Below are 23413 nucleotides of genomic sequence, written 5' to 3' on the forward strand. Positions count from 1 at the left end.
TGATGTTGCAAACAACGTTCCCTGTAATGTTTATTGCAATCGAAAGGGATCATCGGAAACATCACCACCTCTCCGTTTCTTCAAACATTCGTTATGTTGTTTCTCTACAAAGAATTTTACCAAGTTCTTGATAAGTTACTAGTAATATAATATTTAACGTTCAATTTATAAAAAGAAATCTTTTAGTTTAGATTACACGTCTTTTATTTAATTGAAAAATAGATCTTTCTAGAATACTTGTTACATTTTCCTTTATTGTTTCGTTGGTAGAAAAAGATCAATTCTAATGCGCTTGTAACATTTATTTATAGAATAGTGTACATTTTACTCGACTCTTAAATAATGATGAATGAAATTAGAAATTTCTCATCATTACATGTAGGTACGTATAAACATTATATCTATATGTATATATATATATTATATATATCATTATGAAATACCGTATGTATCACACGTTTCATCTTTTGGTGAATATATTAACGTTTAATTCGTTGGTCTAAATAGACTAGTGTCATGACGTGACAACAGAGAGGAATAAAATTATAATTATACTTGCTATTACTGATGGGTTTAAAGATGTACAGTTCAACTGTTATGGAAAATATTTTTTAAACATTTTCCATAAGTTTTTCTTTTTTAAATACAACAATATATAATTTATGGATTTTTATCATTTTGAAGATTTCTGAATAATTTCAATGTGTCAAAATTTACAAATGAATCTGAATTCTTCGTTATATTCTGACACTTGTTAACGATAAATTTACTCATCAGTAGTGTATAGCAAGTGATATGCCATCATATGCATCAATGATTTATATTTATAGTATTTTGATTAATATTGTAGATAGACTAGTATTCAGTGAATACTGTAGTTGACTGATCCGCAGTAGGTTTTTCCACGCTATGCGTGATTCCATATGGCCTTAAGTGATAAATTAAGTACTCCAGAACGTACATCATATTTGGTGATACGTAATGAAAGGATATAGCGCTATCGGAACAACAGTTGAGACCATCTTTGGTATCGTAGTAAATGTACTTCCAGTACCAAAAATTCTTATCCACATGATTTGGAATTAAATGGTGTTCCGGTACGAAAGGAAAAAATCGTCCACGACCATGGGGATCTCGCGTGTCCATTGCTTTAACGTTTATCTTTTCAAGACACTTTCCCATTTCTACATCTTCCGCGCCGCCGTTGTCCCCCCGACACTTTGTCTTGTCGGGCAAAGCTTCCTCCACGAATTTTCGCAAAGCTTCTTTACTAAGCACATATCCTGCACCGCCGCTCATGTATCCCTGCTTCACAAACGGCTTAAACCTGCAGCCAAAATACAGCGGCGAACTTGGGTCATATGATGAAAGCATATACCGTAGATTTTCTACCACCACATATCTGAAAATGTATCGTGAATTTTATTTTAGATATACATTGCTCCTTTTCAGTCACTATTTCAAATTTTCCCGCGTTTAGTGGATTTGAAAAGTGGCGCGAAAGAAAAATGTAAAACATAGATTACTAACGTGTCATCATCAGCCTTCATAAACCAATCAGCTTCGTCTTTATACTTTTCATAAACATATTTAAAAGCTTCTTTGGTTTTTGCCCATAAATTTTCTCTCCCTTCTTTTACCGGCAGAGCAACTGCAGGTAAATTTATATCTGGACATAATAAATTTAATATTAATTCAAATATTTCTTTTCAATGGTGAACTTATTATAATTTACCTTCAACAGAGCTCATAAACAAAAGAATATTGCAACGTTTGCCCCATGTCGCTTTCACGTGTTGCGCTTTACTTTGATGATTTTTAGGCCCTGTCATGATCCAACAAAGTACGCGTACTCTTTTTGCAAGATCCTGCGCGACTTTATCTTCACCTTTATGGAAATCTTCATCCGCCCCATGAAATTTTACTTCTGTTTCAGGTCCAACCTGTTACGTGTATCCATGACATTACAAATGTGAACAAGAAAGCTACAAATTACAGATAATGTATTCGCACCTCTGATTCCAACTCTGAATAATGATGTGGGTCTCTTGAAAGTGGAAGGTTACCAGAAAACCAATTAAATATATATGGCACATCTCTTGTAGATGCTTTTAGAAGGCACGCTGAGAGAAATCCAAAAATTACACCAGTAATAAGCGTTAATACAAGATGTTTACTATTTCTAACACCTATGTTAAAGATAAAGGTTGTTCAGTTAAAGCAGTTACGATTTTTTCACATATTTTTATCCAAAGCTGTTACCATTAATATTTGGGAGCCTTTGTCGAACCATGGTACACAATTATTTATTTTAATAGAAAGAAAAGCATTATAGTTAGCGCAAAGCTTTTGTTTCCTTTCTGCTATTAACAGGTATGCATTGTGTGATCTTTAATTACACGAAGTTTCTGTAATTCATTAAGAAATGTTAATCTTATCATTATCAAAAGAACAAATTACTACTATACCTTTCAAATACCAAAATAATTTTCTACCGTTAAGCTCACACCCGAAGTTATCTTGGCCATTTTGTGAACATGCTACTTGCTACTTGAATAGTATACCTTATATTAAAAATGTTATAAAATTGGTAGACTGTTTCTGAAAATAAAATACATTCGTAAGTATTTTCTTTTTAACATTACAATTTTAAATTTCTACTTTTATTTTAATAACATTAAAAATATTTATACTTTTAGCAATTTGGACTATCACTAAAATAAATAATTACTGATTACAGAAATTATAACTAATCATTTAAAGATAAAAGATAATATGAAAAAAATTATGATATAGCTAAATATATATATTAGAAATAAAAGTATTTCTAATTATGGTGATCCTACTGTCACAACACTTAACTGATTTTCATGTATTTTTTTAACCCTTTTATATCATCATAAGGAAGTTTTACATAGGATAAAATTGTAATAGACATGAACCATAAATCGATAATACATATGTGTAAGATTTGTAATCTTATCAGTAGTTAGTCTGATCTTAAATAAACTTTAGTTACTTACGTCGGTAAATACAAAACAGGAGTTAGACGTGCCATAAAATGGAAAGAGATTCATAATTATAAGAAATAAGAAAGAAAATCTCTTCGAAATACGTTTATCTTATCGAAAACCATATACCACCAAATACATATGAATATATATGTACCTAATATGGTGTTGCTTCTGCATTGCAAAGAAATGCATAATTAACATATATGCACATGCACGTACATATTTCCATACAAATTTTCAAAGTATTGCATCCTTGCATTTGCAATTTACACTTAATAAATTCTGTAGTATAATTCGATTCTTTCATTGAATATGTGCAACTAAACGAATTTTTTGATAGTTTCCAATTTTCATTCTGATCATAATTTTTTCAGTGTAGGTATTGTTTTTTTTAATACGCACGTAATGTCTATTCATGCCTTACACTTAACGCTATTTCATTTGTGATTACAGTAAAATATTATTGGTTACATAATCCAGTAAACAAGATTATCTGTCACGTGCTTGTTTAATTGATATTCGCAACTATATTTGTACTGTTGAAAAATTCAATCAACAAGCCTACTAGCATAGCAATAAAAGTTCCCATCAAGTTTTAATCAGTGACTACAAGTAGGTAGACCGGCGTCCCTTGATGTTCATTGCTCTGTATGTGCATATACGGTTTGGGGTGTTAGGGACCCCAAAGCACTGGTAACTCTACTTTTCGACCTAAGGTCATTTTGGGGCGTCAGGGACCCCGAAGCACCAACGGCTGCATACCGACGTATTATCATGGGGTGTCTGGGACCCCGAAACGTCACGACTGCATATCGACATATTATCAAGCGGTGTCTAGGACCCCGAAGCACCAATGACAGCTTACCGACATATCATCCTGGGGTGTCTGGGGCCCCAAAATCCTGATTTTTCGAAAATAAAGGTATGTCACTGGTCGGTATCAACATTACCTATACCAGAAGACTCGATATGCCTTTGTTCGCGAGGGATCATGATTTTGGGGTTTTGTATATACGGAACACAATCGATATGACGAACGTGCCTGTTTTACCAATCCCTCTCCTGCCGCACCCGCGATTCTTCTGCGATTCTCCTGCCGCACTTTCGATTTTTCTGCGTTCCATTATCTGCGTTCATTTAATTTACTGTATTTATCTTCAAAGCTTATTGAATAAACTCATTGAAAAGATTTTATTATCATGTTATTGATTATTTTAATCCTATATCTGCACCCCTTACATCCCTGCACTCCATGCAACCCTGCACCCTTTACATCCTAGCACCCCTTACATCCCTGCACCCCTTACAACCCAGCACCCCTTACATCCCGGCATCCCTTATAACCCGGCAACACTTATAATAAATATATTATAAAAACTGATTCGAGTAAGGGTAAGTAAAGCCTCACATTTTTCACATTTTTGAATTTTGAATTTTGAATTTTTGTCCCTCTAGCGGGAAATATGCGAACTAAATTTTCGATGTCGAATCAGCGCCCTCTGTTATCAAAAAAAGGAACTAAATCAACCCGAAATTTTGGCCCTCTGGCGGGAAATATGCGAACTAAATTTTCGATGTCGAATCAGCGCCCTCTGGTATCAAAAAAAGGAACTAAATCAACCCGAAATTTTGGCCCTCTGGCGGGAAATATGCGAACTAAATTTTCGATGTCGAATCAGCGCCCTCTGGTATCAAAAAAAGGAACTAAATCAACCCGAAATTTTGGCCCTCTGGCGGGAAATATGCGAACTAAATTTTCGATGTCGAATCAGCGCCCTCTGGTGTCAAAAAAAGGAACTAAATCAATCCGAAATTTTGGCCCTCTGGCGGGAAATATGCGAACTAAATTTTCGATGTCGAATCAGCGCCCTCTGATATCAAAAAAAGGAACTAAATCAACCCGAAATTTTGGCCCTCTGGCGGGAAATATGCGAACTAAATTTTCGATGTTGAATCAGCGCCCTCTGGTGTCAAAAAAAGGAACTAAATCAATCCGAAATTTTGGCCCTCTAGCGGGAAATATGCGAACTAAATTTTCGATGTCGAATCAGCGCCCTCTGGCGGCAAAAATAGGAACTAAATTTGTTCAAAAACTGTTTCTGGTTTTGCAACGTTGTCGATTACGTCAGAGACTTTGAATTTCTCGTATTACAACATTGTTGTATGTACAGGATGCAAGGATATAAAGGATGCATAGATGTAGGAGATGCAGCGATGTAAGGGATGTCTGCATAGGGGGTGCAGAAATGTAGGGGATGTAGGATTATAAGGGCTGCGGGGTATAAGATATGCAAAGATATAAGGGATGTAGTGATGTAAGGAATACAGGGATGAAAAAGATACGGAAAAGGATAAAATAATAGGTGAGACACACAGGAGTAATAAAATCAACACCTTGTTCCTCGTAATGAGTTTATTTAATAAGCTAGGGAGCGAAATACAGTAAATTAAATAAACACAGAAAATAAAATATGTGTATGTCTATAAGAGGTAGATCCGCACCCCTCGACGGTCGGTGTAGGACTGATGTGGTTTGACTTCGTTCTAGTCACTGGTAGCATCCGTGTGTCATTTAGGTGCATGCGAAAAGTGACGTGAATAGTATTTGCGTCTCTACACCTTACCATAATCGATAAGGTGCCAGTGAGGTATGGTAATAGAAGAACTGGCAAAACAGGCACGACTGTTATGCCGACTGTGGAAACCTCTCTTCGTACTGGGTAGCCGCACTCCCCAAAAATGGCCACCCTTCGGTAACAATGGCATGTCCAGTCTTCTACTATCTATAGTCACTGGGCATGCCCCAGTCTTGTTGGATCTGTGGCCAATAGGTCTACTAGTGTTTATAATCTATTGGTGAGGTTAGGTTACTGGCAAAAAACGTTTAGAATATTTTTATGTTAAATTACATCTGAAACAATCTGACACAATATAACAACATTTAATTAATTTGGAAAACAGAATGTTGTAATAGGTTTTAAAATTTCAGGTGTGTTGTCAAGAAAGAACTCCAAATCTTATACATACATACATCTATGTTCATAAAATTTGTGCGAAATAAATAAAGAAAGAGTGGCACTTAATTTTGATAATGTTATATCATTTTTCTAAGAATATTGATAATACTAATATACGCTTAATTTATAATATATTAATATGTGCAATATTATCTTACATTTTCATTTGTGTTTGTAGTAGCAAAATCAAAAATGTCTGAGCCTATGGATAGTTCTGATTCTTCTGAAAAACCAAACAGTTCCTCAACAAATTGTACAACTGATGCTACTACAAAAAAGAAACCATCATGCATAATTGTTCTTGGAATGGCTGGTTCAGGAAAAACAACATTTGTACAAAGACTTGTTTCTGTATTATATAACACAGGAAAGCCATATGTAATAAATTTGGATCCTGCATGCAAAGAGGTCCCTTATCCTGCAAATATAGGTACCTATAATGTTATTAGATTTAACTGTACCATATATTTCATTTCATACTCTGTGTTGCAGACATTAGGGACACTGTCAATTACAAAGAAGTAATGAAACAATACAGTTTAGGTCCAAATGGTGGTATTGTCACAGCCTTGAATCTTTTTTCTACAAAATTTGATCAAGTTATAGATCTTATTGACAAAGCAGGTAAAGAGCACGAATATGTAATTTTGGACACACCTGGACAAATTGAAGTATTCACATGGTCAGCAAGTGGAACAATTATAACAGAAGCTCTAGCATCCGAGTTTCCAACGATCGTGGTTTACGTGCTAGACACCGTGAGAAGCGTTAATCCCGTCACGTTCATGTCTAACATGCTCTATGCATGTTCTATACTCTACAAAACTAAACTACCGTTTATCATTGCCATGAACAAGGTAATTATAAGTTTGATCAATAATTTTTTCATGTACTAATTTATAACAATGAATTTTAAGATTGATATCGTTGAGCACAGTTACGCAGTAGAATGGATGCATGATTTCGAAGCGTTTCAAGAAGCGTTGGATTCGGAGACGAGCTACATCAGTAACTTAACGCGCAGTATGGCACTGACGCTCGATGAATTTTACAGTCATTTACGTAGCTGTGGTGTTTCTGCCGCAACAGGTGCAGGTATTACTAAGTTCTTTGAACTCGTCAAGGATGCTGTGGAAGAGTACGATAAGGAGTATAAAAGAGATTGGGAAAAGATGAAGATTAAACGGGATGCTCAGAGACGAAAGACAGAAGCGGAACAGCTTCAGAAGGCAACTGGACAAGCTGTAGGAGAAAGTGTACCATTCGTAACAACGCTCAACAGCGGAAGAGAAATTTCAGATATATATTTAAAACATGCTGGTAACGAATCGAGCGAGGACGAGGAAGGGACTGAAAATCCCTATAAAGAAGAAGAGGACGAGGAGGAAAAGAAGGAAGCAGAGACGTTCAGAAATTTCTTAAATAGGCATAAAATGCAGCAAAGTAAACAGATGGCTAATCAGTCCGGTACCACTAGCGATACATAGTTTCTGTAGAAATAATTATTTTTATTTTTATAAATAAATTTTCTTCTAAAGAAGCGAGTGATGTATTTTATACTACGAGTACAGTGAATTACTATTTTAAATAATTCTTTTAAGGATAGTCGAATGCTACAATGATATCGATAGTACAGAAAGCTTAAATCAATTAGTATTTTTTGAAAAATCTGTCCATTGTACATAAACGCTCGGAGTGAATCGCCTGCTGCCTGAATGATCATTTTTCGAAGAAATTGATACCGGATTTCTCGTAATCCAATTGGTGTTCTCTTCGTGGTCTTGATTACTGTACAAGTCAAGACCGAATACTGAAATTTGTACAATTAGTATTAATTTAACCGTCTAGTTTATCATTTAAGTATCCTCGTTATAATACCTTTCTCTTGGGGGTTTAAAGAGTTTAAGGAATGTTTTTCTTTAGTCGAATGGTTATGCGCTTTTTGATATTCCAGCGCTATCTGTTCTAGGGTTTTCGTTAATGCCAACTGTGTAAAAGAGTGGAGAATTTTAGAGATCGGCGATTGAAATAATTAAATAAATGATCAATTTCGATATCGATGTTAAAATCATTAATCCAATTACCCGACACATGTGCAAACGCGACACGTGATCAGAGTCCTTGTTCAGAAACTCGGCTTCGGTGGGATTTTTCAAACTAACACGGTGACAGTGTTTCACTTTTCCAGCGGTTTTTCTATACACTCTGGACAGGAGATCCGGCCTTCCGGTGCGAAAGTTCTCGTGAAGAAATTCGTGTACATCCGGATTATGGGAGTTGCATATTGGGTCACGATTGTGCGAGGTAACCTTTCGGAAACCGTAGAGATTCAACTGCCTGATGAAACTGGTGATGTTCTTCGTTTTGAAGATGGAATTACCCGCGTCCAGATATTGTTCTTGGAACTTCTTGTAGTCGAGGAGGATCGTGTTCCCGTTCAGGCTCCATCGAATGGCACCGCTCTTGCATTCGTTCACGATCCTCCATAACTTTTGGGGAAATCTCAGTGAAAGGAATATGCAATCGTCGTACATTCTGATTATTCGATCGGAACGGATAGAACACGTCTGAAAAAGAACGGACACTGCAAGTCTGCTGGTATAGGTGTATCTTTCGTGAACAAAAGACTATCGTATCACAGCAACAATATTTCTTCGTTTCCACCATTTTCAAATTTAATCTGGCCCTATGATTTAATAAACATATTTGATCGAATTATGAATAGAAATTAGAAGTGAACCGTCTGGTAAGAAATATTCTTTACAGAAATTTAATAAAAATTTTATTATTTAATACAATGATCGCGTATGCTGGAAACATCTTTCGTATTTGTAAAAATATCGAATAGAGGAAGCGATGTTCACGGATGGAATTCTACGGTACGAACGTGTAACAATCATGTACAATTCCCTTTCTGATCCCTAGTTAATAATAAATTATTTCAAAGTACATATGTTACATTCCCTTAGCATTACAAACGTATTAATACTATTTCCTGGACAACGAAAGTTCGTCGAACTTTCACGAGTTCCCTGATATCATAGACTTTAATCTCTGTCATCGTTATCAATGAATGATTCAGTCCGATAAGGCTGGTAAAGTTTGCAAATATTCGTGGGGTTTGGTTGGGGCTGGCAGTAAATAGCCGTCAGGATCAAGAACATCCGGTGTACGAATGGTAACTGGTCCTTGAGGTGGCCTCGGCAACGTATACTGTTGGATGGATTTATCTTTCGCTTTCTCAAGCCTCTCTAATATCTCAGCGAATTTTATTCTGTCTTTCGGATCAGTTTTCCAACATTCCCTCATTAATTGGCACACGAACGGCGGACATCCTTCCGGTGGGATCAGCATTATTCCTTGGAATATCAATTTAACTACCTGAAATAACGATGAGCAACAACTTATAAATTAATCGAAATAGCTAGGAAAAATAAGAATATATACAGGGTGTTCGACAACGGTGGGCGAAATTTTAAGGGGTGATTCTAGGGATCAAAATAAGACGAAAATCAAGAATAACGAAATAGCGTTTGCGGCTTTGTTTTCCAGTAATTAACGTTTAAAGATTCGAGTAAAAGCGCCTGAAACCTGCAACCCGCCCAGCACCGACGACTGAACGTCAGGTCAGCAGGGGAAGGTTCTTGTTTATGACTGTACCTTCCCCTGCTGACCTGACGTTCAGACGTCGGTGCTGGGCGGGTTGCAGGTTTCAGGCGCTTTTACTCGAATCTTTAAACGTTAATTACTGGAAAACAAAGCCGCAAACGCTATTTCGTTATTCTTGATTTTCGTCTTATTTTGATCCCTAGAATCACCCCTTAAAATTTTGCCCATCGTTGTCGAACACCCTGTATATTGCATTCGATTTTTTCTCACCTCCTCGTTGTTGTGCCCGTAGTACGGTTGTTTCCCGAAAGAGTAGACTTCCCATAAAACAACCCCGAAACTCCAGACGTCACTTTCCAGGGTGAAACGACCGTACATCACACTTTCAGGTGACATCCATCGAACGGGTAGAAGTCTAGAACCTCCTATCTGTAAGGAAGAAAATAATTTCACTCGTTGCTTAAGGATCCAGTTTTGCGAATCTGTTATTCCTATGTACCTTATAATAGTCGCAAGTGTATACGTCTCGTGACATCCCGAAATCTGCGATCTTCACGATCAGATCCTCGCCGACGAGACAATTTCTGCAAGCCAGATCTCGATGGACGAATCTCTGACCCGATAGATAAGTCATACCAGCCGCGATTTGGATCGTTATCCAGTGCAGAGATTCCTGAAACATGCGAAATTAATCCATGAATGGTTTTATGCAATCAAATTTCATTAGTAATAAAATTCTGAAAGAAAAGGGTTAAATATATACCGCTTTGTTAGAGCAATTACCTGAGTCAAAGGTTGCAGACCTGGTTTCGACGATCTAAGCTGTCGGGAGTTCGATCGCAGAACTTCAGCAAGATCTCCGAAGGGCATATATTCGAATACCATCCAAGGGCTGCTGTTTCCGTCGCGAAGCACCACCCCTTTCAGGGATAAAATATTTCGATGTCCAAACGTGGACATGATGTCGACCTCTCGCATAAAGTCTTCCTCAGCCTCGCGCGACGCGCTGTCCTTCAGCACCTTTATGGCAACGATCTCCTTCGATTCTCCGGTGCTTAATTCTCCTGATAAAATGAAACGATCGTTCTCATTTTTCTATCGGGCTTCTCGATTTAATGATTCGTTTCTACCTTTATACACTTTCCCGAAGCAACCCTCGCCAATGTCCTGGAGGAACATGAGAGATTCGCGCTGCAGAATCGGTACTTCCGGCGAAGCGCAGCTGAAATACTGTGGATTAGGTGTGTACTTATTCGCTAGTAGTAGTCCCTTTTTTAGGTTCATTGGTGTTCCCTGAAGCGAACGTATGGAAATTATTCTTTATCGATTTCGTATCGACGAGCTAAGGCCGTATCGCGTGATCCAACGTCAACCTCTGAACATCCGATCACGAGATACGGCTGTTACTATTGCTGTTACTATACGCGTAATGCTTTCATTTCCTCGAGGTTTAATTAAAATGTAATTTAATCGACATACATCCAGAGAATTCCTCTGCGATTTCACGTTGTAACTCCGTTTCTTCACGCAGTAAACTATGCTCAACAATATTGCTAATACCGCGACGAAAGCTAGAGCAATTCCTATTATTTCAGGTACCCTTTGTCTTGACCGCTCCACCTGTTGGACAGTATGAAAATACTACAAACTATGTTTGCAAAAGATTGCAGGTAATTTCAAATAATTTACCTGTTCAGCTTCTGGAAGAGCGGTTGTGCTATTGGTAGAGTTACCATTTGGGGGTATTATATTAGGTATGGGTCGAGGGGTTAAGGGAACTGAAAGAAGAAAAGAAAGTATACTTGTTAAATTCTTTGCACGTTTACAAATGCTAAAGATTGCACGAAAATGTATCGTTCGGACCTATTAAACGGTTCGGACACTTCAGGTCCGTCGTCGGAGGGGATAAATCATGGGGGCAGACGCACTTGGACGTGTTGTCGTCGAAACTACGACAAGCCGCCTCTTTTCCACAAATGTGAGGTCGATCTTTGCATCCTGTGATCTCCGAGTTCCCGTTGATAGGCTGTAACCTCACTATTACTTCCGATTGCTGAGTGGACGAACTCGTCGATAAATCTGGAACAATATTTAACGCGTTATCTCCAATTGTGTCACTATCTAATGGGTTTAAGGGTAAATAAAGGCTGCTTTATCTATCGTGGAAGTCCGAGTATCTAATACTTTCCTTTTGGATTCGTACTTCTTCCTTCAATTTAAATATCGGTTCACGGTCATTCGTACTTCGCGGGATATTTAAAAATTAAAACAAAGCCATTCATTGGTCAGTGCTGTCGGTTGTTTTGCTGGTACCAAGTTAGCATGATTGGAGGCGGAGGCAGACAAGGATGGACAAAGCTATCCCGCTTGCAAATGGCGTGGGATTAAGTAAGTCCCAGCTAGCAATAAAAAATAATTACTGCTAGAATATCTACAAAAAAGTTCCTACGTTCGCGCGTCATAAGAATCTATCAAAAAAGTACATAAATTGTTCCCAATAAACGAATAACTCATAATTCTTCGGTATTAATTCATGCAAGCGACGCCATTTTGAAGCGAGTTAGGTATGTTTGTCTCTGTCGCACTATCCTTCTCTACCACTTCCTCCAATCATGTCAGCTCGGTACCAGGAGAACAGCCGACCGCACTGTCCAATGGACGACGATGTTTCAATTTTTTAAGTAACCTGCTAAATTGAATTGGTAAAGCGAGTTATTAATCTGCACCGAGCACGGAATCGACGACGCTGTGGAGAGAGCGCGTTCGAGATGCGGCAAAATGGAAGACGGGTTAAGGTGAAGCGGGCGAACTTAAACGACCGACGGTTTAATAAAGGGCGAGCTGGTAAGAAAAAGGGCTACATATTTGGATTGGGCCCGACTTGGATGAGACAGTGAAGGCATTCATTTCGTGCTTGAAGCTTGTAACGGGTCAAAGCGTTATCTCTGCGGTCAGCGCCCCCCGACAACGAGTCTCGCTATGTGTACCTATTATCGCCCCCGTTATTCCCTGCCATCCTATGCATCTATACCACCATTTCATCGTTCCTCTTCCACCGAATACCCACGAGTTTCGGTATTCTCGAAAAGGAACGATGCATTTAAATGGAATCGAAACGGTCCGGATACTTGGAAATTGACCGGTAGCTTTCTTTGAAATCAAGAATCCATCGTCGCTACTGTATCTGGTAACTTTTCAAATCGGTCTAGGGATATTCTAATGGAGGTACTCGAACGAAATAAATATATTACAGAATAAATCTAATAAACTAAAATTGTTTCTTAGTTAAGTGACGTTTCGTTACACTTTTACAAAGGAAGCTTCAACTTTTCAGCAAACAATGCACATCAGAATGTTTGTAATCAACAATGAGTGTCCTAGAAACTGCAATTCCACGAAAATGTGTCGATTTATCAGACGGACACGCGGAAGTATAGAAATCAATGGTAAAAGTTTCCAGCTACGAATACGTATTCTGTTTAATAGTAATGTTTTTATTAGCAGTCATCTCTTGAACAATGTTGTTACCTACATCATTGATGACCTCTGAACTTTGTCGTTATTAGTGGTACGTGGAAGCTGTCGATGGGTGAACGAATGACCCGTGATATCTATCGTACTTTGACGCAAAGTTGTGGGGAAAATTATCCTTGTTCTTTTCTATCAGGTTTACGTTTAATCGTGTTAATTAGACGTAATTAAAAGACTCGACCGTTCTGTGAATTCTTTTTAACTGATAGTCAGGGCTGGTTACATTTTGTTTTCCACGGAATCCTAGGGTTCCCTAGATGACATTACTTTCAAGTTCTAGTTCGTAACTTAAAATATATATAAAATATTCGTTTAAATAAAGTTTCAAGAATTGATAACATCCCTTAGGGAGAAAGAAAAGAAATTTAAAAAAAAAATGTCGAGGTTGAAGTTATGCTGGATTTGAAATAGATTCATTTGAAATCAGTTATTACGAGTAATTAGTATCGGATTTAATGGATTTATTTTTAACATTAACCGATAAACAAAACAGCTTTGGTCAGTTCTGTGAAGATATCGCGAACGATCTTTATGGGGGACGATTCAGTTTCGGAGGATGAACCACCCGCGCATATAATGCCCCTATTGTAGTCTCTGTTCTAAACCTCGGATTTGCAAATAAATGTGCTTGCTTGTGTATACGTATACCTTATCAGAATCAATTATTTATTAATAAAGCAAATTTTTAATAACTCTTGTTTCATTATTTTATTTAAAGATACTAAACAATGCGTTCTGACGTTTGTTTATTTTCCATAGGATTTAGTGTAAGTATGTTTGCGGCATCATGTCCAATCAAGCATATCCTGTAGGGACGTGAAAATACGATGAGCTGTGTTACGACATTCAGAGGATTAACATGACGATGAGCAACTCCCTTCCTTCCCTTTTCACGATGTGTCATCGTTATTACTTGTTTGTAATATAATACCAAGCAAACAATGACTCCAGCCTACTGTATACAACAATATTTTCTTCCAAAATTCACTTCAATCCCGATAAATATTATCTTGTTTGATTAGTGAACAATTGATTAGTGTTAAAGAAGGAAGGGTAAGCTTGGCCCTCTTAAAAATATCAGCTGACCCTTCAAGTTAAATACTGAAATATTTATAATAAATAATTTTAAGCTTACTATTATTATTATCAATCAATTGTTTACGTTACATATTGTTACTTTTATTCTTACTAGAGGATGTTAACGTAGAACACGTGGTTATCATCTTGGGTTACCTTTATCGTAAAGGTCGAACAAGTCGATATTAAAGATAAGTTTGAACTCAGAAAAACAGGGTCATTTTTTACGTTCCTTTTTTTTTCCTTTCTTCTTAGCCTTTCGAGAAGTAGTTGACCATTTGTTCCAATAGAGATACGGTTAAATGTGGCTTTATCTTTTTCGACATTACGACTCGTACTTGAACCCATTTCATTTTCAACATATTTATGGAACTAAAGAAACCGGAGAACATTCTGCACCGATGCAGGTTAGCGTTATTTATGATCGAACGATGGAAGAAGAGGATAGTAATAATAGTAAAATATAGAAAATACTATAATAATAATAATAATAATAATAATAGTAATGCTAGAATAATTAATACCGTCATCTACATAGAAATCATAGAAGTTCTGAAAACCAAAACAAATAACAACTAACGATGAATCACAACTAGAAACATCAATTTATTATATTTATCGTGTTTGTAATAATTTTCACGTTGAATGAATACGCGTTTCATATTAATTTCTTCATTTTTCGCGATGTTTTTCAGAAATGGCCACACAACGCGACTCTGTTCCTTGGATCATTAGATTAATGGTTGCGATTCCTATATTGGCAAGGGATCATTTAAATATTATCGAATTTAAATGAAAGCGCGGTTTGTTATATTTTTCAGCTCGATCGGGAAATCAGTTATTTTTATTTTCTTATCGCACTGTTACAAGAAATTATCTTCTTTTATGCAATGCTAGCAATTTTGACCTAACAAGTCCGGTTTACGGTCGTTCAATTAGCGGAGCAAATAATTAAATTCTTTTTCAAAAGTGATTAATTTAATTTTCTCTGTATAAAAGAATGTGGAATTCCAGTTCGTTTCACGAAGTTGGTTATTTACCAGCTTCTTATCAGAAAAGTAAAATCAACCTTTGAACGTTTCTATATTTCCAGTTCGTTGTTTATAAACAACGAGAGACAGAATAAAATTGTGCAATTTCTGAACGAAATTCCAAGCATTCCGAAGGGAAAATTTCATGAAAATAATAAGAAACCTACCAGTTCGGGTTTCCGCTGAGGAAAGGCCTCTTCTTCGCGGTATCCTCCGTCGTTCCATCGCTTATAGAAGAAAGCAAAATGGAAGAAAACCTTTATTATTAACACTTTATCGATAAGAATTATCATTGACACTCTAACGTTCGTTCATTTCCAAACTCCATCGTTTGAATTCCATGAAAATTTCACATTTTTAGAGAACGAAACACAATGATCAATAAATCGCACTGATCGAATGTCTCGGAAGCACCAAGAAATTTGTCAAATTTCCCATTTGAAGTTTCTTATTCGAGGCACGAAATGAAACACCGTAGAGAGAAATATCGAGCCGTAAGCCGGAAGAGGAAGTGGTGTAACTAGGATCCTCTATCTTCGACGGATGCTTAGTCGAAACTAAAGAACGACTAAAGACCGTGTTCGAGAACTCCCTCGCATTGGTGAACACAAAGAAACGCGGTCACACGTACACACTTACACAGAGAGGTCGGTTTTCATGGAACGCACACGCATTTCGAGCAAGGATTTACGCGGCACCGAGAGTGGTTCATCATCAGAGACTCGACCTACGCTATCGAACAACCAGTAGCCACGTTTCCTCGTAATCTCATCGCCTTTTTTCTTATTTTTTCACTCGCCTTAAGGGTAGAGCCTGTTGTTCAGCTTTAATCTTAGACACGTGCCAACTCCACCTTTGAATATTATTTTTGTCTCGTCTACTTTGGATCTACGGGATGTCGGTTCCCTTCACTTCCTTCGCTCCATTTCATAATGCCATCGTTTCGAGCAATGTACCAATTGACCAAAACCGATGCGAGAAGGTGCCATTACGATCCTTGGTCAACTGATGCATTCGCTTTCTTTCTTTCTGCATTTTTATCGGTCGTATATGACGCACGACCAATTGGAACTGATTTAAGTCACTTTACATTGTATGCAGCTCTCAATTTCAAAATCTGCCATTTCTATACTTCCCATCCCTTCGGTCCGTGTCCATGCTCTTCAGGAGGCACTTGATTTACTCGAATTTACCTGAAGTTAAATTAAAGAAACTCGCAACGAGCATCGTGTCGACGAACTCTTCTAATTAATCATTGTTTCTTGGGATATTAAATTGATTAGATTTCGAGCTCGTCATATATCTGTCAGTCAATGTTGTTGGAGAAGAAAGACAATTCGATTAATATTTATTACGTGCCAGCGATGATAAGGACTGTCGAAACAATGGAGAGATGAAGTTTTAGAAAATTTCATTTTCTGAACACATTCGATGCCGGATCGATCGGTGTTTTATATTAAACAGATATTTGGAATAATATTATGCAGCTAAAAGCAATGCCTCATTTTTCCACGTATGTAACATCTAATTAATAATCATGAAACACGCAAGCACCGATGGTAGAGTTCGTGTAAGTAGTCGTGTACTCGGTTTCACTTGTTTATCTCGATCAGAAGCTGAAAAGTCGAGTCATTCACGAACGGTTCAACGGAGTGGGGAAAGAGTGGCGCCCGGTTCTGGACATCCAGTGTATCAAATTAATCGCGATACACGCTGCTTAATTATTAGTGGCGTAACGTGTAAGCATGCCAGTACAAATAACTCTTCGTTCGCTTCGGGAGCGAATTTAAAAATGAACAGCGGGGGTGGTCGCCTCTCTCGAAAGAAAAATTACTTTCTCCTCTGAGCCTCCTAGTTGGTCATAGTAAACCATTGCATCCTACCCTCGAGGACGAAGCGTTTTCTCCCATAGGTTTTCACAATGAAAGGGTTAAAATGACATAAATAGTTGAATGATTAGCATCGAAACGATGTTCACACAGTCGGCTGTTCAACAAGACAGCTACCTGATTGACTTCTTTAACACGTGCCACTTAATGGGTTCAAAGGAGCACACCCATGCTCCAGTAGTAAGAGAAATGGGTCGGAACGAAAAAAATGCGCGACGAGGGAGGCGAGAGGGGAATACGTTAATAGTTTTCGAAGAGGTTCCGTCAGAATAGCGTAAGTGTTGTATATTTACATTGGCGTTACAGGCTCACACCTGGACGCAAGAATAGCGCCGTTTCTTTTTCTTCCAAGTATTTTCTCGGACGCCGCGCCACGCCGTGCGTCAAACGACCCCTAACAAAAGGGATCCCCTGTTTTCCTTTCCTTTATATCCTATCAGCTATTGTTATTATTTTATCAGCGGTCCCCGATCCTTCCACTCGACATTTGCCATTAAAAATCCTCATTTTTAACCGATATCGACCTACCTTACGTATTTAGTAAATATAAATAGGCTCTGTCAAACTTCTTCTCTCAATATATTTATAAAAGTTGGGTTGGCTTTTTTTATTATCGAGAAGGTTTTGCGTCGTTTTTCTCTTTAAAAGCTATAAATAGGTATCTGCGAAAAGCTACGATGTCTTTCGACGGAACATCCATCACGGACATTTGTTACAAATCGTTTATTCCGGGATGAAAAATCTTCGCAGTCGCATTAATATCCGAAGTACAAATAACTAGTCGAATTTTACGATTGAAAGGGGAAGAAATGAAAACAGCTTTCATAGAAATTGTAACACATAGAATTACAGATATTTCGGGGCAATGAATAAATTTGTCAAAATGAAACTATCAAATAACCGTAAATGTGTGGTCTGAAAGAGAAGTGATCCATAATGGAAGAATCTCCAACTGGCAGGACTTCCGGTACCAAACATATTAATTTTGTTTTGAAAAACTCTAATTTGTTATTTTAATTTAGAAAAAAATGACCACTTGGAAGAGGGTCCTTACTAATGAAATCGAAAGGAAAGGAGGCATCAAGAGGGTAGTTTACACCCGTTTAAGTCGCTCGTGAATTTTCTTGAACACAGTCAAAGGCCGGAACGACGTCGGTATGCGTGCAGATGGTGGTCGTAAGAGGGGTAGTCTAAAATAATAAAGATGCTGGCACAAAGATGAGTAGTGTTTGTATTTCCACACACGATGGGCCGATCCTGTACCGACGAGATGCAACTGGAAAAACGTCTATTCGAAAGACAATACCCGAATGAACCGATAGTAATCGATAGTTTCCTGGGAACGATCGTTCATCTTTCGTTTTCGTCGAACAATAACAGTTATTTGTTCTTTCTTCTGAAGAACTATTGCGAGTCGAAAAATCTGATTTCTCCCTGTATCGTTGATGCGAAAGATAATATGAATAATATATGTCTGCAGTTGGCATGCGATTCCAGAAAATCAATTCTATTTTTTCCGCTTAAACGAGCAGTTTAAGTCTGTTGTAGAAGATTGAAGCAGTTGACGTAAAGAATCGGTATGAAGTATAATTACAAACCATCTTTGGCAGAATTGCGTTCCAGTATGAAATACCGGTCGAAGGAGTACCTTTTGGAGAACACCTTGCATGGTTTTCGATATTTTGCGGACCCAACTCGACCTAAATGGGAAAGGTAATTATATTATTCTTTGGTTTATTTAATTAAAATGAAATGGTATTTCCTTTCTCAGAATAATATGGTTTCTTTTAACATTGGCATCTATCATATCTGTTTTCGTTATAATCGTGATCATTTGGGACAAATTTAAAACAGAGCCAACTATAACAGGATTTGATACCCTAACAGAACATATTACTATAGACTTTCCTAAAGTTTTCATCTGCTTCGGTTGGAATCAATTGAGCCATTTAAATTTACCAAAGGTACGTACCATTTTGAAAATGTAGAACTTTATTCATTTTGTAAATTTTGAATAGAACGAAATATACATATACGAACAATTATACAACTGGACCTGGGAGGAAACAGTTGATTTTGGATCACTAGTAACTACTTATGGTAATAAAAATAATTTTCGTAGTATTTTTGAAAAAATGGTACCCAGTTGCAATGATATGATTAAAAATTGTGCTTACAAGTAAGTATATAGTTTTTCATATTTATAGAAATACTATTGAAAAATAATATATTACTAATTCTTTTAAATAGAAATGCAAAAATACCGTGTAACGAGTTATTTACACCAGTGCTAGTTACCGTGGGTGCATGCTGTGTACTGAACACTGTGGAACCCCTTAGAATTACAGATTCTTCATTGAGCCTTGAATTTGAAGTTCTAAGCAATCCTTTCAGGTAATTAAAGGATCTAGAAAAAAAAGCAATTCTCATGTCTTTACTCTTCTTTTGTTACTGTCTTTTGAGGAATCGTACTTACCGACGCAACCTCAGTGAAGGATAAAATAAGTTTAGCTACTTTTGTCATAATTTTAATTTCCAGGCTTTATTTCACCGAACCCAACTTTTCAAGTCCACTGCCAGGCGAAAGACCAATAATGACAGCTTATTTTCCTCTGGAACTTGAATTTATCGCTGACATAACATATACGACCCCTGACATTCGTTACTTACTTCTTCATCAGCGAGAATGTCTGTACAAGCAGGAAGGTGCAAGTTTGGATGAATGCGAGATCAATTGTATAATCGACATGATATTTAAACAATGCAATTGTTTACCATGGTTCTTACCATCCGTCAATAAGGCAGAATGTTCTTTATCAAAGTATTCCTGTTTAAACGCCTGTGATGTTGACTTGACTCGCTGTAATTGTTGGCTTTCATGCGACCATACATCGTACACCGTCCGAACTGTAACAAAATCAGCCAGTAATATGAGCAAAATTATGTTAAGAAATTGGGTAACAACTCTTTACATAAGGCAAATGCGATTTGGTTTCTTGGATTTACTTGTATCGTTTGGTGGTATTGCAAGTCTCTTTTTAGGATATTCCTTGCTAACAACCGTTGAACTGGGATATTATTTTAGTCTCAGAACTTATTGTGGAGCTGTTATTAAATCATCTCGAAAGCAGTATAATATAATAAAAGTTCATGTAGTGGAGAAAGTACCTCCAAAAGTAGATGTTAATCCAAGATACTATCAATACATCGAATAGGATGATGCAAGCGTCGAGGCCGAACTTCGAATTCCGCGTCGGTAAAACAGTCAACGTTTCATCGAAAATTAGGCCGAACAGAAACTGATTTAAGCGCCACCTCAATTATCGCATGCTATCAACCCTATCAACTAACGGCATGCTATACTATGTTACCTTTCGCACACACCTAAATGATACGTGTATGCTACGATAGCTATATGTATAAGTACATAATTAAACAATACTGACCATGCATTCATTATTATTAATTTTCGTTCCGTAAAATAGTAGTTGCAATGTGATACACTTCAGAATCTGAAAGGGATAATTCCTGAAAAATATATAACAGAGATTAAATGTACCATAGAAATAATGATATAGTTATTAATTAGTCATCAAATAATAACGATTGTCCAGTTCTTACCACGAGGAGGTTGCTGTGGTTTGGAGACCCGCCCTACCTCATCCCATCCACCCTCCATTTATGCAAATTTTTACTTTCATTCAATAATGAATCCCTCTCGAAAATTGTTATAAGAAAAATATTTGTTAGTCAACGTAGCGAATTTCTATCAAATGAAAAGGAGAAATTATGTGTTCTGTGGACAAGAGCGAGATCTGTCTCTGCTTGAAATATCTTCGCCAGGGTTGATTTCTTTCTACCATTGCGTATCAAATAACTTCGTTCTTTCTAAATTCCATATTTTGTGATTTTCTTTTTATTTTATTTTTAACCGACTTCGAAAAAAAGGAGGTAATTAGTCATTTGTAATTAGTCAAAAATCATACAAGTTCCTTTTTCAGGAACTATAAAATTACTATAGTTATACGTTCTATATGGTAATATTGCAATCCCGAAAATACTTTTCTGAATTTAAACTATTGTTTCCCAATTAAAAAATATATAAATCTTTTTATCGTAGCTCTTAGCTTGATATCGCTTTCTAAAAGTTATCTTTAGAAAACGATATCAATTACCAGGTCACACCACATGGAGGTGGCTACGTTAGTGACCCACCCTAAAATCATAAGAACGTCAAACCATTCAAAACATACAACATAAAATAAAAATTTAAACAATACAATCTTGAAATAGAAAATAAAATTAACATCCTAATATCGGAAACAATTGAGAAAATAATAATAATTTAACAATAAAATGCTGAAATAGAAAATATAATTAACATCATAATTTCAGTAACAATTAACAAAATAACAATTGAAAAACAAAATGCTGTAATAGAAAAGATGATTATTATATACATGAGCAGAATAATTTCCTGAAATAAAATAGTGACCTCCCTAAAATATAATTAACATCATAATTTCAGTAACAATTAACAAAATAACAATTGAAAAACAAAATGCTGTAATAGAAAAGATGATTATTATATACATGAGCAGAATAATTTCCTGAAATAAAATAGTGACCTCCCTAAAATCACAAAGCCCCCAAAACAAACAAAATAACAATTCAACAATAAAATGCTGAAATAGAAAATATAATAAAAATCATAATTTCAGTAACAATTAACAAAATAACAATTGAACAACAAAATGCTGTAATAGAAAAGATGATTATTATATACATGAGGAGAATAATTTCCTGAAATAAAATAGTGACATCCCTAAAATCACAAAACCCCTCAAAACAAACAACATAAAACTTTCAACAATAAAATGCCGAAATCAAAAATATAATTAACATCATAATTTCAGTAACAATTAACAAAATAACAATTGAATAACAAAATGCTGTAATAGAAAAGATGATTATTATATACATGAGGAGAATAATTTCCTGAAATAAAATAGTGACCTCCCTAAAATCACAAAACCCCTCAAAACAAACAACATAAAATTTTCAACAATAAAATGCTGAAATAGAAAATATAATTAATATCATAATTTCAGTAACAATTAACAAAATAACAATTGAACAACAAAATGCTGTAATAGAAAAGATGATTATTATATACATGAGGAGAATAATTTCCTGAAATAAAATAGTGACCTCCCTAAATTCACAAAACCCCCCAAAATAAACAAAATAACAATTCAGCAATAAAATGCTGAAATAGAAAATATAATTAACATCATAATTTCGATTACAATTGAAATGAAAAATGCAGAGAACAGAAAATATAATTACCATTACAATCTCAGAGATATTTAATAAAATGAGAACTCACCCAGGCTATGTTTTAAATAAATTGAACCTATTTAAAATGAGAACATGAAATATAATAGATGGGCAAATCAATAAGAAACGAATAATTTATTTCAATAAAGTAATAAAGAAAAAGGAAATAGGGGAAATAAAAACGCGAGTTGACCATTCAACGAGCTGGCTGTTGAACTCGTAAAATTTCGAATTTAATATGTTCTCGACGATATGTGCAAAAGGATCATACAAAAAAAAACTAAAAAATGAAAAAACAAATTAGCGAGCATAGTGACAGAATGACTGTCCATCCGAAGATGGAGAGCCATTAGTAGTTCCCCTCTTCTGGGCAAATTTTGCCGGGGCTCTTCAGCGTATAGCCTCTTCTTTCTTCGGCGATAGCCTCACAAAAATCACTCGCGAAAATTTTACGTTTGCTCAGACATTTGTAAAAACGTAACACGTAAACGAGCAACGATCCCTTGAACCGCTACTCGCATACCTGCACAATTTTTGCAAATGTCCAAGCACAAACACTTTTTAATTTCACTTCACTTCACTGCACTTTCACTTTAATACTTCATTTTTGTAATCGGGTCTAGTACCACGACTACGACTTACAAACTAATAAGGCTTGGCCTTGAAAAAATCAAGAGAGAATGCTAAATTAATTAATTGATAAATTAATTAAATTGCATTTTCATCTTTTCTCTTGATTTTTGGTTTCCCAACCCCAGATACAAGCTTCTCACGTATTAGAGGAGAATACGAAGAGAAACATGAAAGCTTGCTCTGGCCCTGCCTACTTATAAACTAAACTCAATCACACCAGAAGTAAACTACCTGCCTGCCTATCGCTATATTTAAAAAAGGGCAAAAATCAT

At 36.4% G+C, this 23413-nt stretch overlaps 5 protein-coding genes across 11 annotated transcripts; 2 read left to right on the top strand and 3 right to left on the bottom strand.

Moving 5' to 3' along the window:
- Positions 1–234: 234 nt before the first annotated feature.
- Positions 235–3611, bottom strand: LOC114883159 (glycoprotein-N-acetylgalactosamine 3-beta-galactosyltransferase 1). 5 transcript variants are annotated; one of them, XM_029200678.2, is made up of 7 exons: positions 3169–3611; positions 2469–2601; positions 2263–2408; positions 2014–2189; positions 1736–1943; positions 1531–1669; positions 235–1402 (listed from the first exon to the last, which is right to left on the bottom strand). In XM_029200678.2, the coding sequence occupies exons 3-7, from the start codon at positions 2291–2293 to the stop codon at positions 856–858; spliced, it is 1101 nt and encodes a 366-aa protein (XP_029056511.1). In that variant the 5' UTR covers positions 2294–2408; positions 2469–2601; positions 3169–3611; the 3' UTR covers positions 235–855. The 5 variants fall into 5 exon arrangements, with proteins under 5 accessions (XP_029056511.1, XP_029056513.1, XP_029056509.1 ...); XM_029200680.2 differs by having other exon boundaries at positions 2496–2601; positions 3024–3611; XM_029200676.2 differs by having other exon boundaries at positions 3024–3611.
- A 2199-nt stretch (positions 3612–5810) lies between these two features.
- On the top strand, positions 5811–8085 carry LOC114870898 (GPN-loop GTPase 1). 2 transcript variants are annotated; one of them, XM_029176115.2, is made up of 4 exons: positions 5811–6003; positions 6210–6461; positions 6524–6888; positions 6949–8085. In XM_029176115.2, the coding sequence occupies exons 2-4, from the start codon at positions 6224–6226 to the stop codon at positions 7516–7518; spliced, it is 1173 nt and encodes a 390-aa protein (XP_029031948.2). In that variant the 5' UTR covers positions 5811–6003; positions 6210–6223; the 3' UTR covers positions 7519–8085. The 2 variants fall into 2 exon arrangements, with proteins under 2 accessions (XP_029031948.2, XP_029031949.2); XM_029176116.2 differs by having other exon boundaries at positions 6213–6461.
- On the bottom strand, positions 7751–8733 carry LOC114870899 (heat shock transcription factor, Y-linked-like). The gene is given in 4 exon segments (XM_029176117.2): positions 7751–7803; positions 7806–7841; positions 7910–8018; positions 8116–8733. Coding segments are annotated over 4 exon segments (648 nt in total). The 5' UTR covers positions 8566–8733.
- Positions 8734–8796: 63 nt separating this feature from the next.
- LOC114870897 (muscle, skeletal receptor tyrosine protein kinase-like) lies at positions 8797–15974 on the bottom strand. 2 transcript variants are annotated; one of them, XM_029176113.2, is made up of 9 exons: positions 15447–15974; positions 11504–11719; positions 11330–11418; positions 11120–11281; positions 10771–10933; positions 10424–10704; positions 10140–10313; positions 9911–10069; positions 8797–9412 (listed from the first exon to the last, which is right to left on the bottom strand). In XM_029176113.2, the coding sequence occupies exons 1-9, from the start codon at positions 15502–15504 to the stop codon at positions 9110–9112; spliced, it is 1605 nt and encodes a 534-aa protein (XP_029031946.1). In that variant the 5' UTR covers positions 15505–15974; the 3' UTR covers positions 8797–9109. The 2 variants fall into 2 exon arrangements, with proteins under 2 accessions (XP_029031946.1, XP_029031947.1); XM_029176114.2 differs by having other exon boundaries at positions 11120–11260; positions 15447–15971.
- Positions 15975–18747: 2773 nt separating this feature from the next.
- On the top strand, positions 18748–20383 carry LOC114870918 (sodium channel protein Nach-like). The gene is made up of 5 exons (XM_046288435.1): positions 18748–18881; positions 18940–19132; positions 19187–19347; positions 19419–19562; positions 19708–20383. Exons 1-5 carry the CDS (start codon positions 18748–18750, stop codon positions 20381–20383), a joined length of 1308 nt encoding a protein of 435 aa, XP_046144391.1.
- The last annotated feature ends 3030 nt before the right edge of the window (positions 20384–23413 follow it).

Source organism: Osmia bicornis, chromosome 1 (assembly GCF_907164935.1).
Source record: "Osmia bicornis bicornis chromosome 1, iOsmBic2.1, whole genome shotgun sequence".
NCBI lineage: Eukaryota > Metazoa > Arthropoda > Insecta > Hymenoptera > Megachilidae > Osmia > Osmia bicornis.

Bases quoted from the DNA above. Each gene is read 5' to 3' on its own strand.
- LOC114883159 (XM_029200678.2), bottom strand. From the start codon at position 2,293: ATGGTTCGACAAAGGCTCCCAAATATTAATG. The intron at 2,190-2,262 runs GTAACAGCTTTG...TCTTTAACATAG, and splicing joins AAGGCTCCCAAATATTAATG to GTGTTAGAAATAGTAAACAT. The intron at 1,403-1,530 runs GTTAGTAATCTA...ATACATTTTCAG, and splicing joins ATGAAGGCTGATGATGACAC to ATATGTGGTGGTAGAAAATC.
- LOC114870898 (XM_029176115.2), top strand. From the start codon at position 6,224: ATGTCTGAGCCTATGGATAGTTCTGATTCTTCTGAAAAACCAAACAGT. The intron at 6,462-6,523 runs GTACCTATAATG...TCTGTGTTGCAG, and splicing joins CCCTTATCCTGCAAATATAG to ACATTAGGGACACTGTCAAT. The intron at 6,889-6,948 runs GTAATTATAAGT...ATGAATTTTAAG, and splicing joins TTATCATTGCCATGAACAAG to ATTGATATCGTTGAGCACAG.
- LOC114870897 (XM_029176113.2), bottom strand. From the start codon at position 15,504: ATGGAACGACGGAGGATACCGCGAAGAAGAGGCCTTTCCTCAGCGGAA. The intron at 11,720-15,446 runs GTAGGTTTCTTA...ATATTGTTCCAG, and splicing joins CTCAGCGGAAACCCGAACTG to ATTTATCGACGAGTTCGTCC. The intron at 10,705-10,770 runs GTAGAAACGAAT...TCATTTTATCAG, and splicing joins CTTCGGGAAAGTGTATAAAG to GAGAATTAAGCACCGGAGAA.
- LOC114870918 (XM_046288435.1), top strand. From the start codon at position 18,748: ATGAAGTATAATTACAAACCATCTTTGGCAGAATTGCGTTCCAGTATG. The intron at 18,882-18,939 runs GTAATTATATTA...TTCCTTTCTCAG, and splicing joins ACTCGACCTAAATGGGAAAG to AATAATATGGTTTCTTTTAA. The intron at 19,563-19,707 runs GTAATTAAAGGA...TTTAATTTCCAG, and splicing joins GTTCTAAGCAATCCTTTCAG to GCTTTATTTCACCGAACCCA.